The sequence below is a fragment of the Lissotriton vulgaris genome, chromosome 5 (assembly GCF_964263255.1).
Source record: "Lissotriton vulgaris chromosome 5, aLisVul1.2, whole genome shotgun sequence".
NCBI lineage: Eukaryota > Metazoa > Chordata > Amphibia > Caudata > Salamandridae > Lissotriton > Lissotriton vulgaris.
In genome coordinates, this window is record NC_141693.1 from 348,020,840 (window position 1) to 348,036,468 (window position 15,629).

The 15,629-nt window shown below is 46.9% G+C and overlaps 1 protein-coding gene across 19 annotated transcripts in view; it reads right to left on the reverse strand.

Annotated features, from left to right (window-relative positions):
• The window catches only part of HSPG2 (heparan sulfate proteoglycan 2), a 936,289-nt gene that overhangs the window by 565,617 nt on the left and 355,043 nt on the right, over positions 1 to 15,629 (reverse strand). For all 19 annotated transcript variants that reach the window (XM_086921606.1, XM_086921602.1, XM_086921600.1 and 16 more), the window contains 2 exons: positions 13,660 to 13,806; positions 12 to 175 (listed from right to left, as the gene is read on the reverse strand). In XM_086921606.1, the coding sequence (XP_086777732.1) occupies positions 12 to 175; positions 13,660 to 13,806 (311 nt within the window). The remainder of the gene's footprint in view (positions 1 to 11; positions 176 to 13,659; positions 13,807 to 15,629) is intronic.

Here is a 15,629-nt window from a genome sequence, read left to right on the forward strand (position 1 = left end):
ATACTCCTCACCTTGCTGCCTAAAAACTGTGGTGGCAGCGTCCAGAAAGAATCGTGACTTAGAAACCTGCGGGAAAGGTCCACCAACTGAAATTCCTCCAGGGTTGGGTCAATCAGTAGCTGGTTGGAGGACAGGAGTGGGGCACCCACATGCGACGGCACAGATACATTTGTACCTAACCAAGACACACAAGACCAGGAAAAAGGGGAGAGGAACATGTGACTAAGCATTATATTTTATGAACATATTTCAACCATCATCCATATCATCAAGTTCTTAAATAACACACCAGGCTCGGCAATAAAATTATATTATGATCAGATATTTGTTGTTACAAGCACAAGATTTCTCTTAATCTGAAAGAAAGACCCCCATTTTCAGGGGTCTCTCTTTCAACTAGAAACCAATCATAATGGTATCCCCTCTGAACTACCACCATCTATTATCAATTCGATTAAAATTTGCTTTATTCGACACAAATATCATAAACGCATATAAGCATAGTAAAGAACCAATGTTACAGATTTTTATGATATACCAGTTAAAAACGAACACTATATACAAGAACTATTTACAATAACATTAAAACACTCTGATATGTGCAAATAAGCAAAAACCTTCCAGTTAAAAATACAAGTGCATAAAAAATTAGAAGGGAAATAAAATAAGGATGTACTAAATGACAAAAACTAGCAACAGCTACAAAGATGCAGAAAGTGCCTTGTGTCTAATAGCCCATGCACACCCCAAGAACTTGGCTATTGCGCAGACAAAAAGGAGCTTGGAGTCTGTCTTGAGGATACGTATGGCCGTAAGACTGCTCGTAGTGCCCAGGGACCTACAAATAGGCCTGAGCCACTTGCGTCTGTGGCTCTTGTATGCGGGGCACACAAAGAGAACATGAGGAATATTTTCGGTGAGAGCAAGGCAACATGGGCAAGGTTTCACAACTGAGGTATGACCATTCCATCTAGACAATACCTCAAATACGGGTAAGGTACCAAAACGAAACTGCATGTATAGAGACCTGTCACGCGGCACCTCAATAAAATCTAGGTAAGCCTCATATAATTTTTCTTGCTCATGTAGGAAGAATTCCTCTGGAAGGCTCCCTATTTTTGGATTCTGCAGCTGCTGCAAGTGCACCCAATCCCAGTACCTTTTTTTTTTAACTCCAATTTACTGGGGGGAGTCTGGGAGAGCCAGGCATCACTAGTGGTCATCAAATAAATAGGCAGCCAGTAAAATAGCAGCAGGTCCAGGGTAGGTCCAGCAGAAGTACAGGATACACAGTCGGCAACAAGGATGCATACAGGATACGCGATTTTTATTTTTATAAAAGGAACAATGAGAAACAAAGGAACAAAACAACTCAAGGCGCGGGCATGGTAAATGAAGTCGAGCTCCGACTCTGGGGACCTACCATAACTGATAGGGGATCAGGAGAACATTGGAAAACCAATGCAGGGGGAGGCAGTGGGGAGGTCAGGACATTCAATCAAGGAATATAGTATCGAGGAACCTCAGAGGTCAGGGGGACAGAGAGGCGTCAGGGATGTCTGCGAGGGGGGAGTGCAGATGTCTCCTCGATACGCATTCCATTGGCCCCAAATTTTACTCCACGCCCTAGGCTTGCCCCTAGCCAAATAGACTGTCTTCTCCCTGAACATGCACCAGTCCATGTTCTCCTTCCATTGTGACACGGTGGGAGGCCGTTGGGAACCCCAGAGCTGCGCGATGTTCCTCTTGGCAATCATGTTCCCAAGAGCAGCCCACCGAGTCTGGACAACATTGTAATCATTCGGCTCCCACACATTCAGCAAACATCTCCGAGCCTCAGGCAACAGAGCGACCCCAGTGACGTGCTCCATCACAGCATGCACACGGTGCCAATATGTAGCGACCTCGTGGCACTCCCAGAGGATATGAAGAAAGGTGGCACTCATTCCACAGCCTCGCCTACACAACCCGTCCAACGAAAAACCCATGGCAACCAAACGAGGACCAGTTACATACACGCGGTGAAAAATTTTAAGCTGAACAAGGCGGACGCGGGCCGGAATGGCAACCTCTTTAGGGGAGGATAGAGCAGACTGCCAGACTTCGTCGTCCAATTCCAACCCGTCTCCAGCCCAGGTCTCCCTGAGGCGCACGAGGAGATCTGCCCAATTGTTGATCAACTTTTTATAGATCAAGGAAATCGTACTATCAGGCAGATGGCCGTCAAGTATACGATCCTCAAGTGGGGAAGATTCAGGTACCACAGTACCGTTCGTGAAGACCGACAGTAAAGCATGTCGCACCTGCGCATATCTGAAGAACTCCCGCTCACTCAATTCATATTCACTCCGAAGCTCTGCGAATGTTTTCACCGCACCCTTCACCCAAAGATCACCCACTCTGCTAAGTCCAATCATGTCCCAGTTCTCAAACCCTTTTGTCGTCCAGAGGCACCCCAATCGTTCAGAAGCAAACAAAGGGGTCGCCTGCGTCAATCGATCATTCCATCCCAGAGCCACATTTGCATCTCTCCACACACGCACTGCAATTTTAGTGGGTCCCGTAAGGTTCCTCCCCGTCGTCCGAGAGTAGAGTGCTCTGTTAAAGTCGCCACCGGGCAACAAGTATTTGTCCATAGCGTAGGCTGGATTTGGCCCAGGAACGTAGGTGGCATGGTTAATGGCAGACAACTGGGAGGCCCAATAGTACCTCCTGATGTCCGGGAGAGCGATACCCCCATCGTACCAGGGGAGGGTCAGTTTCGAAAGAGCAATACGCACTCGGCCGTCCCGGACAAGTCTTCTCTGGAGTCCCTCAACCTCCCGGAAGTAGCGCGTAGGAATGATATCAAAGGAGTTCTGGAGTGCATAGAGAAATCGGGGTAAGGACATCATTTTAAACAGCGCCGCTCGACCAAGTGGGGACAGCGGTAATCTGCGCCAACGATCCACGTCGAGCTTCAAGCGCCGCAAAGGAGGAAGGAGATTATGTTCGTAACGGGCAGCCGAGTCCAACGATATATGAACCCCTAAATATTTAAAGCCAGAGTGGGAAACCTGAATGGGAAACCTGGTCGGTAGGGGAGGAAGACCACCCGAGATAACATATACGCAGGACTTAGACCAGTTGATAATCAACCCGGAGTTCTTGCCAAAGGAAGTTAGGACATCAAAGAGGACTTTAAGGGACTTACGGGGGAGGTAAGGTACAGAAGAATGTCGTCCGCGTACAACGACACCCGATCTTCAAAGTCAGGGGTCCAACGAATGCCCTTTATCGAGGGTTCCCATCGGAGCCAGGCAGCGAGCGGTTCCAGGGCAAGGGCAAAGAGCAGGGGGGACAGCGGACACCTCTGTCTAGTACCCCTCCCAATTGCGAAGGACTGGGAAACTCTACCATTAACGACCACCCGAGCCAGTGGGTCCGCATACAGTAGCCTCACCCAACTAATGAATCCCGCACCGAACCCGAACTTCTCAAGAGTGGCCCAAAGATATGGCCATTCTATTGTATCAAAGGCCATCGTGGCTTCTAAGGAAGCAAAGATGGCCGGTTCAGACAGAAGCTCCGCCCTCGCAAGAACGCCTTGAAGGCGACGCAGATTTAGAGCAGTGTTCCGGTGTGGGATAAAGCCCGATTGATCCGGATGGATCAGGTCACAAATAACAGTGAGGAGGCGGTTGGCAAGAACCTTCGCGAGAATTTTAGGCTCTGCGTTTAGTAGGGAGATAGGCCGGTATGAGGCAGAGCGGTCACGAGGTTTGCCCTCTTTGGGAATTACCACTATGGTAGCCAGGCGCTGATCAACGGGAAGGTAGCTAAGGTCACACGATTCCAGGAACATGTCACGAGGTACAGTGCGACCTTGTCTGCGCGAAGTTTATATAATTCAATGGGCAGGCCATTCGGCCCCATGGCTTTACCGGAACGGAGGGAACGAATGGCAGTGGCTATCTCATCGACTGACAACGATGCCTCCATACTCTCCCGATCTTCCTGGGACAGGCAGGGTAGCATGATATCCCTCAGCAAGAGCTGAGAGTCATCCTCGTCCGTGTCGGACACCGTGGAGTAGACCACACGAAAATAGACAGCAAAACATTCCACAATCTCAGCAGGGTCAGTCACCTCCACACTGTCAGAATTTTGAACCATAGGGACCACACGATTCGCTCTCTCCTTATCAAGCCAGGCAATCAGCTTACCCTCCTTGTCACCAAAGTCATACACTCTACCTTGTTGCTCTCTATACATCGATTTGGCAGCCTCTGTCACAAGAGATTTGTAATCAAACTGTTTCAAACTAAGGGCGTGGAGTCTATCCCGGGTAACACCTGTGTCCAGGTCGTCTTCTAAGCCCAATATTTCGGCCTCCAGACTCTCGACCTCCCCGTCCCTCGCTTTCTTGGACTCTGCTATTAACAATAGGGCGTGTCCGCGAATAACAGCTTTAAAGGCTTCCCATAGGGACACCGAGGACGAGACAGACCCCTCATTCTCCAGGAAGTAGTGATGAAGTGACTTTGTGAGGCTGGCGCGAGTCTTAGGGTAACGCAGGGGCCAAGGGTTGATAGGGGCGACCCGTCCCGCAGTATGTAAACCCACTTCAAAGAGAAGCAAAACAGGAGAGTGATCTGAGATACCCCTGGCCAAGTGGCTGATTTTCCAGATGTATGAGGACTGGACAGCGGGCATTAGAAAGTAGTCTAGTCTGGAGAGACTCCCGTGAGCACCAGAATGAAAGGTGTAGTGACGTAGCGTCGGATGCATTAGCCTCCAGGCATCCACCAGACCAAAGGTGTCCAAGAACCCACCTAACCACGATTGAGACGCGGGAAGGCCCCTGAGGGGTAACGATCCATGTCATCGGAAAGTACCGAATTGAAGTCCCCACCCACAAGGAGGAGACCATCAGGGAGTCCCAGCAGCAACCGACCCACATCAGAAAAAGTAGAGGCCTGGGGGCACATAAACAGAGACTAAAGAAAGAGTCTTACCCTCCCACCTACCAGTGAGGGCGATATAGCACCCCCTGTCATCAGGAGTAACATTATCGATCTCAAGAGGGAGGGAAGACCGGATCAGAATACCCACGCCCCTAGAACCAGTGGTGAATCCGGAATGTGCAACCAATCTGTAACCCCATCTATTCATCGCGTGACACACATTGCCAACTAGGTGCGTCTCCTGCAAGAGTACCACATCGGGGGACAAACGTCGTAAATATTGCAAAACACCCCGTTTTATACGATCACCCAAACCATTGACATTCCACGATATAATCTTCAGCCCACTACCCCCCATTCCCAAACATAGTACATGGGGGTCCCCATGAGGAGCAGGACATCAGGATCAGAGAAAGAACCAATACGCCACCTTGTGCAAGAAAAACACAAACAGAAACACCCCCCCACATCCCAACTGGAACCCGTTGCAACACCCCCCTCCCTGCAACCCTGCAACAGAACAAGAAACCACCCCTAAATGCAGTGTGCCTGTCGCCCTAACAACCCCATTCTACAAAAAGACCCCGGAGGAGGAAAGAGGCCCGTTCCCACCCACCACCCAAATGTGGACTACTACAGGGCAACATAAACAGAAAGATAGTACCCAGCTGAGCATAGTCCAATGTTCAGAGAACAAGGTCCGAAGAGTCACTTATGCGTAGGCTCACCACCCTCGGCACCGCCAGGGTGCTCCGTACGATCGCCTCGGCCCGGCAGGGAATCCAACCAGTCGCTCACACTGTCTGGTCGATCGAAAAAGTAGGTCCGTTCCTGATATTCCACACGAAGCCTGGTAGGGAAGAGCATGGCATACTTAAGGCCCAGGTCCCGGAGACGTCGCTTCACTCCCAGAAAACCCATCCGTTGTCTTTGCACAAGTTGCGTAAAGTCCGGGAAAAAGTTAATGGAGGAGTTCTCAAATTTCACTGGGCCATGCACTCTCGATGCCTGCAAAATCGCATCACGGTCTCTAAAGTGAAAAAGTCTTGCAATAATAGGCCTCGGAGGGGCGCCCGGCTTGGGTTGTCCACCCGGACCTCTGTGTGCACGCTCCACCGCGAAGAATTTACTCAAGCCATTGGGAGCAAGATGGGTGAGGATCAGATCCTCGATCAGGAGATCCACAGAGTGAGACTCTGGGTTTTCCGGGACCCCAATGACGCGGATATTATTGAGTCTTGCCCTGTTTTCATAGTCCTCCAGCCGATGGGACATTTGGTCATTCACCAATTTCAAGTTCCCAAGTTCCGGTTGGAGTTCCACCACATCGGCCGTGAGGCTGGAGGTCTTCAAATCAAGTGACTTAACCTTTTCATTAGTTTTGGACAGGTCGGCCCGGATCAGGGTGACATCCACAGCGACCATGTCAATTTTACTAGCCAGAGCTTCGTATTGCTGGCCGATGGTTTCCCTCATGCCGGTGATGGCGCCCATAATGTCCTGCAGGGACAACTCGGCAGGAGCGGAAGAGTCGTCTCGGGCGTCCTCCGGGGTTCGGCTGGAAAGCCCAGGGGAGCCTTTAGCTTGGGTGTACCGATCCATAACGTTCGTCTGGACCGGTCCACCACGAAGAGACGTTTTTGTCTTCCTCCTCTCGGTATCTCCCCTGCCCGCCATACTGGAAACTGTTCCCCGGAGGGGCCCACACGACCTTGTGAAAATGGCCGCCGACAGTCCGGGCGCCAACGAGACCACAGAAGCTGGCTAGTAGGACCAAGAAAAGGCACGATGTGATCCAAAAGGGATGAAATGAGGAAGCGGGGGCTGGACTGGTCCCCAACCGGGCGAAGCGGTCTCTCAATCAGACCATGCGGGGATCCGGGAACGAAACCGAAAGTAGGGATGCGGTCACCAGGGAGGCCCCACTGCCGTCGTTGTTCAACTCCGTCCCGGATCCGCAAGTGGCCAAGACCCTGGCACAGCCTCCAGGTGGGCCAGAAAAGTTCAAAGCGCCATAACTTCGGCCGCCGATGTCAGATTCCGATTCTGAGAAGAATTATGGACTGAGCTGAGGTTCATCTTCGAAAAGCTGCACAAGAAATCAGGATAGACTCAGGATAAAGTGCGAGGAGCGGCGAGGGTGCTTGGAGCTTTGTGCTCACGTGGCCATCATGGATGCCCGCTAAGCTCCTCAATGACTGGTCTAGTTCTTGATGAACTATGTTTCTTTGCAATGGCGCCTGCCACTCGTTTGTGATTCAGTAACATTTTAGACAAGTGTTGCTTCCATTGCATACTTTCAGATAGCCTGATTCCCAAGTAATCAAAGTTCTGAACTCTTTCTAATGTTACTTCATCCAGAGTAAGCTTGTACCTAAATGATTTACACGGGTTGCAAGCCATGAACTTGGTTTTGGAAGTATTAATTGTCAAATCATGAGATGAACAAAACATTTGAAACCTATTTAGTAATCTTTGGAGCCCTACAGGAGTCTTAGATATAAGGAGGGTGTCATCGTCGAAAAGCAAAGTTGGAATCTTTTCGCCAGCCAGGGAAGGTGCATCAGCAGGTTCTTTGTCTAAAAAAGCGACCACCTCATTTATATATAGTGAAAATAAAGTTGGGGCCATTACACATCCCAGGCGTACCCCTCTGTTGATGTAGATCCGGTCAGTACATTGACCCTGTGTTCCCCATCTGATACGGGCAAAATTACCTATGTGCAGCTTGGTCAGAAAATTCAGTATCTGGGGTGAATACCAAGATCATGCAGGGTTTTCCACAGTTTGTCTCTGGGGCCAAGGTCAAAGGCAGTCTGTAGGTCGATAAATGCGAAGTAAAGACTGCCTTTGCCAATTAGAACGGTTTTCCATCAGATCATAATGAGTCTAAAAACTTGATCCACTGTGCCTGTCTTCGCTCTAAAACCAGCCTGGAATTTCGAGAGGATATCCCCCTCATCGACCCAGGCCAAGATTCTTTGAAGGAGGACCCTGCCAACCACCTTTTGGATAAAATCCATCAGGCTAATAGGCCTGTAGTTGGCTGGGTCCTCCCTACAGCCCTTCTTAAAGATGGGAACGACCTCGGCCCCCTTCCAGGACCGCTGCTCCCCTGAGGATGTGGTTCATAAGTAACGCAAACAATTTTGCCCAGATTTTAGGGGCTAAAAGAATCAAGTTCCTAGGGAGGCCATCAGGCCCGGGGGCCTTACCCGGAGTAATCCTCCCAATTGCCTCTTCAGTTTCTTTTGTGGAAAAATAGTCCAGCTCCCCCATAGTGATACAGTTTGATCCTTGAGGATCATCTAGGATTTGGTGCCCTGCACCCAGTGTGGAATAGAGTTTGGCAAAGTGTGTGCTCCATTCTTTACTGGTAATGTAGTTTGGAATGGGGTCAGTGATACCCCTTGGTCCCCATTAATCAGGGACCAGAATGCATTTGTGTTTCTGGTGTTACATGCATCCTTAAGATCTAACCAGAATGTTTCTTCCCAGGTACGTTTGGCTTCCTTAATAGCCAATTTGTATTCAGACCTCGCCATTTTTATCTCTGCGGAAATTCTGCCTTTAAGGGCTTGCAACAAAGCTTTCCTCTTGACCCTACACGCTTTAGAGTACCAGGAGCCCACCTTATTAGTTTTATTTCTATGAATCATTTTCTGTGTAAGTGGCGGGGCGATGAAAAAGGAACTTATTTTCCCAATGGTGTCATTATATAAACTGGGTACGACTGCAAGGCTAGCCAGATCAAAATTAACAGCCTGTATTTCCAAGATCTTCTGGTTTAGAATTTCTGCTATACCAGAGATCTTTTCCTCATCACCCGATATTTTAGACCATTTCAGATATCTGCCACAATTCGAAAGAATTAAGTCTTTGGTGGTCATGAGAGGAGCATGTTTCCATATTTGCGTGCTCTTGTTAGACCATAGATCTTTCAATGTCACACCCAGTGGATTATGGTCGCTATCAGTGGTAGAATATATCTTCAGGTCAGGAGAATGAACCCAGAGATGAATATCAAGTAGCACATAGTCGATACGGGACTTAGAGGCTGGTCTATTAAAAGTATATATGCCCCCTTCCCATGTGATGCAGTTCTACCATTGAGAGCCCTTAGGCCATGTTCCAGAGTCAGTGCATTTATTTGTATCACCACTTGGGACCACTTTTTTTATTGGTGGTAAGTATAATGAGGGGACCGCCCAATTGTTGTCCTCGGATTCAATGTCCAGAATGTCATCACTACTCAACGGTTCAAAACAACAGTTAAAATCGCCTGCAACAATCAGTTTGGCATGGGGGGGGACAAGTACCTAGCTCGTATTCCAACAACCTAAGTGTTGGTAATAGATTACCCCCTGGGGTCCCTCTGTTGTATACGTTAAAAATGTCCAAATCTCCACTATCAGTCGGTCCCTTGCCAATAGTAAGCCTCATTATGTTCAGAGATGGAATGGTTTGCTTTATATTCCAGCTCAAACCTATACTGACCCAAGCTATCAACCCACCAAACGGTCGCCCTTTACCCGCTCCTTCAGCCGGTACACAAAAAGTTGTGTATCCGGATTTGTATAAAGGTTGCAGGCTCCAAGTCTCCTAGAAAAGACAGATGTCATAGTCTTCCACAAAGGTGTTCCAGTGGGGCAAGTCCAGTTTATTCTTGAGGCCGGCAACATTCCATGAAAGAATACGGAGAGCGAGGGGGTGAGGGCGTACGTGATCACCGGGCTAGGTAGCTGCCTGGCAGGGTAATATCTATGATATCTGGAATTCTAAATCCGGGGTAGGTGGTAACTTAATCGTAGAACCCCGGGGGCATCCTCCAAGCCCCTCACAGGGATAATCTTATTTTCGCTCAAAGGGTGGAATTAAAAATTTACTCCTAAACAAGCCACCCTTGGGAGCCATTACTAAGGGTGTCATCTGATGAGAGTTATCGTTAGATAGTCAATCTATGTTAGCAAGTTCAGACTCCCCGCCCAGTGTCCTCCTGGCCTCCCGTAGATGTGTTACTACAACCTCGGTCACTGGAGATTACCTCATCTGGATTCGGGAGAAATCGGGCGAACAAGTACGAAATTCTAGGGCCAATAAGTTTTCTGCTAGGGTGGTACTGGTCAATGTGAGCTCTATATAGTCAGTCAACCCTCCCTTTAATAAGGATCTTATAGCCCCCACTATGTCCTCACTGATTAGTGAGCGACACCCTTGTACTTTCCGGATCCAATGGATACTTTTGTTTACTAAGGACTCCTAGGATTCCTGTGTGGAGGTGGGTTTAAGTTTAGGAACATTGACCATATAGACTGTATGGCCTTTCGGGTAAGGGCCTTAGTCTGTATATTTATCCCTCCCCTTGTTACTTGGGGGTGAAGGCTAGAGGATGCTTAAAGTGGCACTTCATACAAGCCATCAACTGATATGGGGTTTATGGAAGGATTGGGTCTTATTTTGGGAATTTTTTGGGCTAACTTAGATACTGTGCCAGGATAGGATAAGGTGTAACTGGCGGTTAGAGACTCCCCTATTTCTCTATCCTCTGTCATATTCAAAGAACCCACCAAGTGTTTACTAGAGGGACAGACAGTGTGCTGTGCTGTGCTATGTGAGGTGCGCTACCTCTTAGACCTTTTACCAATTCATTTGTAGCCCTCAGCTGGACAGCAGAAGAAAGTTCTATGACTAAGCGCCTCATTTGCTCCATTTCAGATTTTAAACTGTCGACTACATATTTTAGTTCTTCGATTTATTGGTGACAACTACAAGCCCCCTGAGAATTACTAGATGGAGTAGATACATTTTCGTCAACTATTATTGTACCAGATAAATCGGCCAAGGCAGCAAACATGTTTGTGTACTTGACCGCTGTGTCTGAAGGTGTATTATCAATGAGATTGACAGTCTCAGGGGGTTTTGTAACTGAATTAGAAGTAGTTTCATACCCTATGGAGCTTTCCGAGGGAATACACTTGGCTCCTTTCCTGATCGATCTCCTAAAAATTGGTGCGGTAACAAGTTTATTAGTACCACCATGTTTGGGCAGGGCAGTAGGCTTGATGACAAGGGGGACCTGGGGGCAAGAAATAGGCGGTTCTGCAGTGAGAATATCCTTACAGCTATCTATAATGGAATCTATTCTATCCATTACACAGTTGCTGGCTGCATGTTTGACTATTTTCCTCTCCTTCTTCCCCCTAGCGTTCCCCACACCGCTATTAGTGCCTCCCCCAAACCCTTCCATAACCTTCCTTTTACCCATCAGTTTTGTATTTACAAGATTCCAACAAAGAAATCAAAAATGAAAGGAGAACCAAATACAGTCTAAGTGATGTGCGTTTGGGCGGCGAAGTCTGCACAAGCCAATAGTCCACTGTGCCGAATGTCCCAAGACAAAGTTACACGAGCTGGACTTTACCGTGTTATCAGTTACTGGGAATATGGCACAGTACCTTATATGGAGATGACAGAGGGGTGGCCCGGCCCAGCCTCTTCCAGGCGATGCCGGGCAAGGATGGGCCCGCCCTTGGCCCAGGCCTCGCCCAGGCGCTGCCCGCGTGCGTCCCGCGCTGCGGGGGGAAGAGACAGGGCTAAATAGCGCGGTGGTGACGCCTCCCCCTCTGAAGCAGCAGCAGCTGGAGATCTGGCGCAGGGGCTTCTGGGGCTTGTGGTCCCCCTGAGGGCGCAACAACCCAGTAGCGCTAAGATGGAAAACCGCTTAAGTAAGGAGCAGCAACTGAATGATGACCCCGGGACTCCTGTCCGGCCGAGGCAGGAGTGGCAAAGAAGAAGGGAAGGCAGGCAAAGGAGCATCCTGCGCTGCGGGGGGAGAGGCAGCGCTAAATAGCGCGGTGGTGACGCCTCCCCCTCTGAAGCAGCAGCAGCTGGAGATCTGGCGCAGGGGATTCTGGGGCTTGTGGTCCCCCTGAGGGCAGCAACAACCCAGTAGCGCTAAGATGGAAAAGGGCCTAAGTAAGGAGCAGCAACTGAATGACTGCCCCGGGACTCCTCAGGGGTCTCCCTTTCAACTAGAAACCAATCATAATAGTATCCCCTCTAAACTACCATCATCTATTATCAAAAAACGCTGGGAATACAAACCCAGCACCCCAGTCCTGAAAAATCATGAATTAAGAATGCAAAACAAACGCAAACTATAATGCTTGGGGAATGAATGAAGCAATTTCAAACATAATAACTTTAAAAACAGACACAGAATTGAGCAGTAAGAAAACAAGCGTATAACAAAAACTTCAGATTTAAAAAGAAAATCTAGGGAGTGTGCACGTTCAGCTAGAAGAAAAACCATGCAACCATGACTCTTTAAAAGAACAAAATACATGATTGACTGCTCCCATCACATATGGCAAAACCCATAAACTACATACCCCTTGCAAAAGATTGTGACTTGAAACTTGGGTTGCATGTCACTATATACTATATTTATAAATAAAAATAACCAAACTTATAATGGGTTGTTTCACGATCCATTCCCCCGATCGGATGCATTTTAGACTTTCAGAAGAGAGAACCTGAAGCTATGTAAACCAAGAGGGAAGGCCTGTAGGGTAGGCCTTGCTGTATGCAGTTGGAAGTTTTTTTCTTTTTAAATATACAAAGAAAACTGGCCTCACCAGGACTTTTAACAAATCAGAACTACAAGGAATTGATGGGGTTGCCACTAAAGTTACCAGATGACTCCATGTCACCAGGCACGTCATGCTGCTGTCTTGAGAATCCAATTGACATCCTAATGCTTTGTCCTGGTCACTACAACTCATCTAAATAAACTACACCTGAAAGCAATAATTTGTAAAAGAAAAGACCAGGACTTGAGCATTTCATCCTTGGTAACATGGACTCATTAGATAATCTTAGTTGCCTCCCTCCAGTAGTTCAGAACCATGAAACCCAAAGACTCGTTCCTAAACAGAAGTTAGTAACAGTGAAGGGAAATTCAGCAAAAGCTGCACCTTTAAAGAATAACAAGAATGAAAAAAAATATATTGTACATTTCCTATCCACAGAGGAGATATGATAGGAGTTACAAAGATTGCCAAAACAACAGATGAAGCCCTTCAGCAACAAGGCATTCAGCTCGGAGTATCATAACTGCAGTAAATAAAAGCAAAAGTAATATTAACAACAATAACAAGACAACCCCACTTCAGTGCCAGAAGTTCCGAATTTTTCTTTTAATTTTCAAAACTTTTTTAGCCTAAAAAAGAACAAACAGCGCAAGATAACAAATACTCTCATCAGTACCCAAAAAGTATTTGTGCATTCATCTGTTGGTTGGTGTACATCAGTGAGCAAAAATGCTTCCAAAATTCTATACATCTTTCAGTCTATTGGCCAATGCAACCATCACTTATCTTGTTGATTCCAGGTCAACACTACTGAAAGCCCCTACTGGCTGCTCTAATTTGTCTCCCATCTTTACTGGCTGACAATCTGGATCAGCTTCCACATACAATCTAAATTCTATACAAATCTCATATCTATCCTTACATGTAACTAAACAATGCTGCAATGCATAATAAGCCAGTGGTCTTGACTGTATCCACCGAAAATAAATGTACTGCTTCACCAGAACCATTGCTCCGCTAATAAACTTCAGCTATACCACAGGCAGCATTGGGCACAATGTGACCAGCTCATTTCTTGCATCCATGGTGAATGGCCTCCCCTGAACCTGAACAACACTTACCCTTGAAGTCGTCTGGGACATCAAACCGAAGGCGGATCTGGTTCCTATAGCGACCAGTGTTTTGGCAGACTCTGGTGACCCCGAAGCAGAAGCAAGGGATGCACTTGGAGCTAACCGGAACGTGAAACTGCCCATCAGGACAGGGCCCTGGTTACAGGAGAAAGTATCAGAACAGAAAGTAAATAAAATGTTATCACAGAACTTTCCTCATGTGGGTACACTGGTGCAACATGAAGCAGTCTCCTTCCCCAGACGTCAGAAGTGCAGTCTTTAAGCGCGAGAAGGGGGAAACATTGGTTACATTGCGGTGTTCACACCGCAATACCTTTACAACGCGGGCATTACAACGCAAGTCATTACAATGACTTGCGCTGGATGACGCTCTAAGCTAAAGAATAGTATGATTCACTATTTCAACACCTTCCCTACTGTAACGTAGGCTGGAGTTGGAATAGTAAATCATACTATTCGTAAGTCCAATGCAAGTCGTAACGACTTGCATTGTAATGCCTGCGTTGTAAAGGTATCGCGGTGTGAACACCGCAATAACATCGTATATTCACCAGAAAGAAAATCCTGGAATGGTTTCAGGGAGTCCCTCATGTTTGTCCCATACATTTCCTGTGATCCGCGCTTTGTTGTTCAACAAAGCACTGTTTGACAATTCTGTCCAGTAATATAACCAACACTGAGCCAGGCCTTACTTTATGGCAACAATATTTTGCATTTTGGATCTTGTAGGTTAGGTATGGGTTACAAATCTCGCAGGCAACTCACTGCTAGTTTATGGGCCTCGGCTGCCGAAGGCTTTCACATAAGGTATGGGCCACCTAAGAACTACATCTGAGCACCAAAAAATGTTTTCTCAGTCGACATATTGTTTCCCCAAACATCTTTAAAATAGAATTGTTAATATTATGACAAGAACAAACATTCGAGAACAATATATCCTATATAGAGTGAAATGGCAAAGAAACTTTGCATTTGATGAATAACAACTAACAAACACCTGCATATTTTTCTCAAGGTTTAATAGGTATGAGCATTCGGTTTGCCAGTGGACCAGTTAGACAAAGAAATGACAATTTAGTTGAATGCACAAGTCCAAGTAAATAATAAGGATGGTGCTATGATCTCAGGAGGTGGCACTTTAACTTTCTGCATCTATCAAAACAGCATCTATCAAAACAGAAGGTCAAAGTTGTTTCACAAGCACAGACTAATTTCATCCTCTTCATGACTCTTTACTGAGTGTGCTTTAAAAATAATGGAAGATATAGGCCGCCAACCACAAATGTTTGCAAGTAAACCAATTGAAAAATGTATCCAAAGTATGTGGTAATTCCTTTGAAAAAAATGTACACCACCAAAACTACAAAGGGCCCAGATTTCCGAGGGGACAAAGGGGCCAACACAAGAGGTGTGTGTGAAAGTAGTCAGAGTATGACTTTTCATCTATGGCACTCCATATATTGAGTAAGAGGTGTACTTTATCACATAATAGGACTGTTCACATTATTATGCAGAACGTCTTTCTTATTGTTAATGCAAACAAACCGAGGTATTAGATGGAAGTGTGAGGTTTGACACTTGGGTGGCAGACTCAAATCATGCTGTAGTTCTGGGCAAGAAAGGATATAGCAATTTAAAACTGTGAATACAATTTTTTTTATCATATGTTACAATATGTCCTTAATAATTCTCATCGATCTAAGCCTTATCTCGTTAAATGTTTACTGCATGGCACAGTTTTACACACATTAGGATCAGCAGGAACCCCTTGAGTACTTCCTGGTGAACCCGACTAATTCTGACATGGTGGTCACTCTTACAGGCCTATTAAGGTAGACTAGTTACTGAGGTGTCAGAGGACCCTTGAGTCTAATAACTGCAGTGATCTCGCTACTGAACTGGTCTTGTTACAGGAGGAAAATAGCATTTATAACAGGCCAAGGAGAACAAGTAATTGA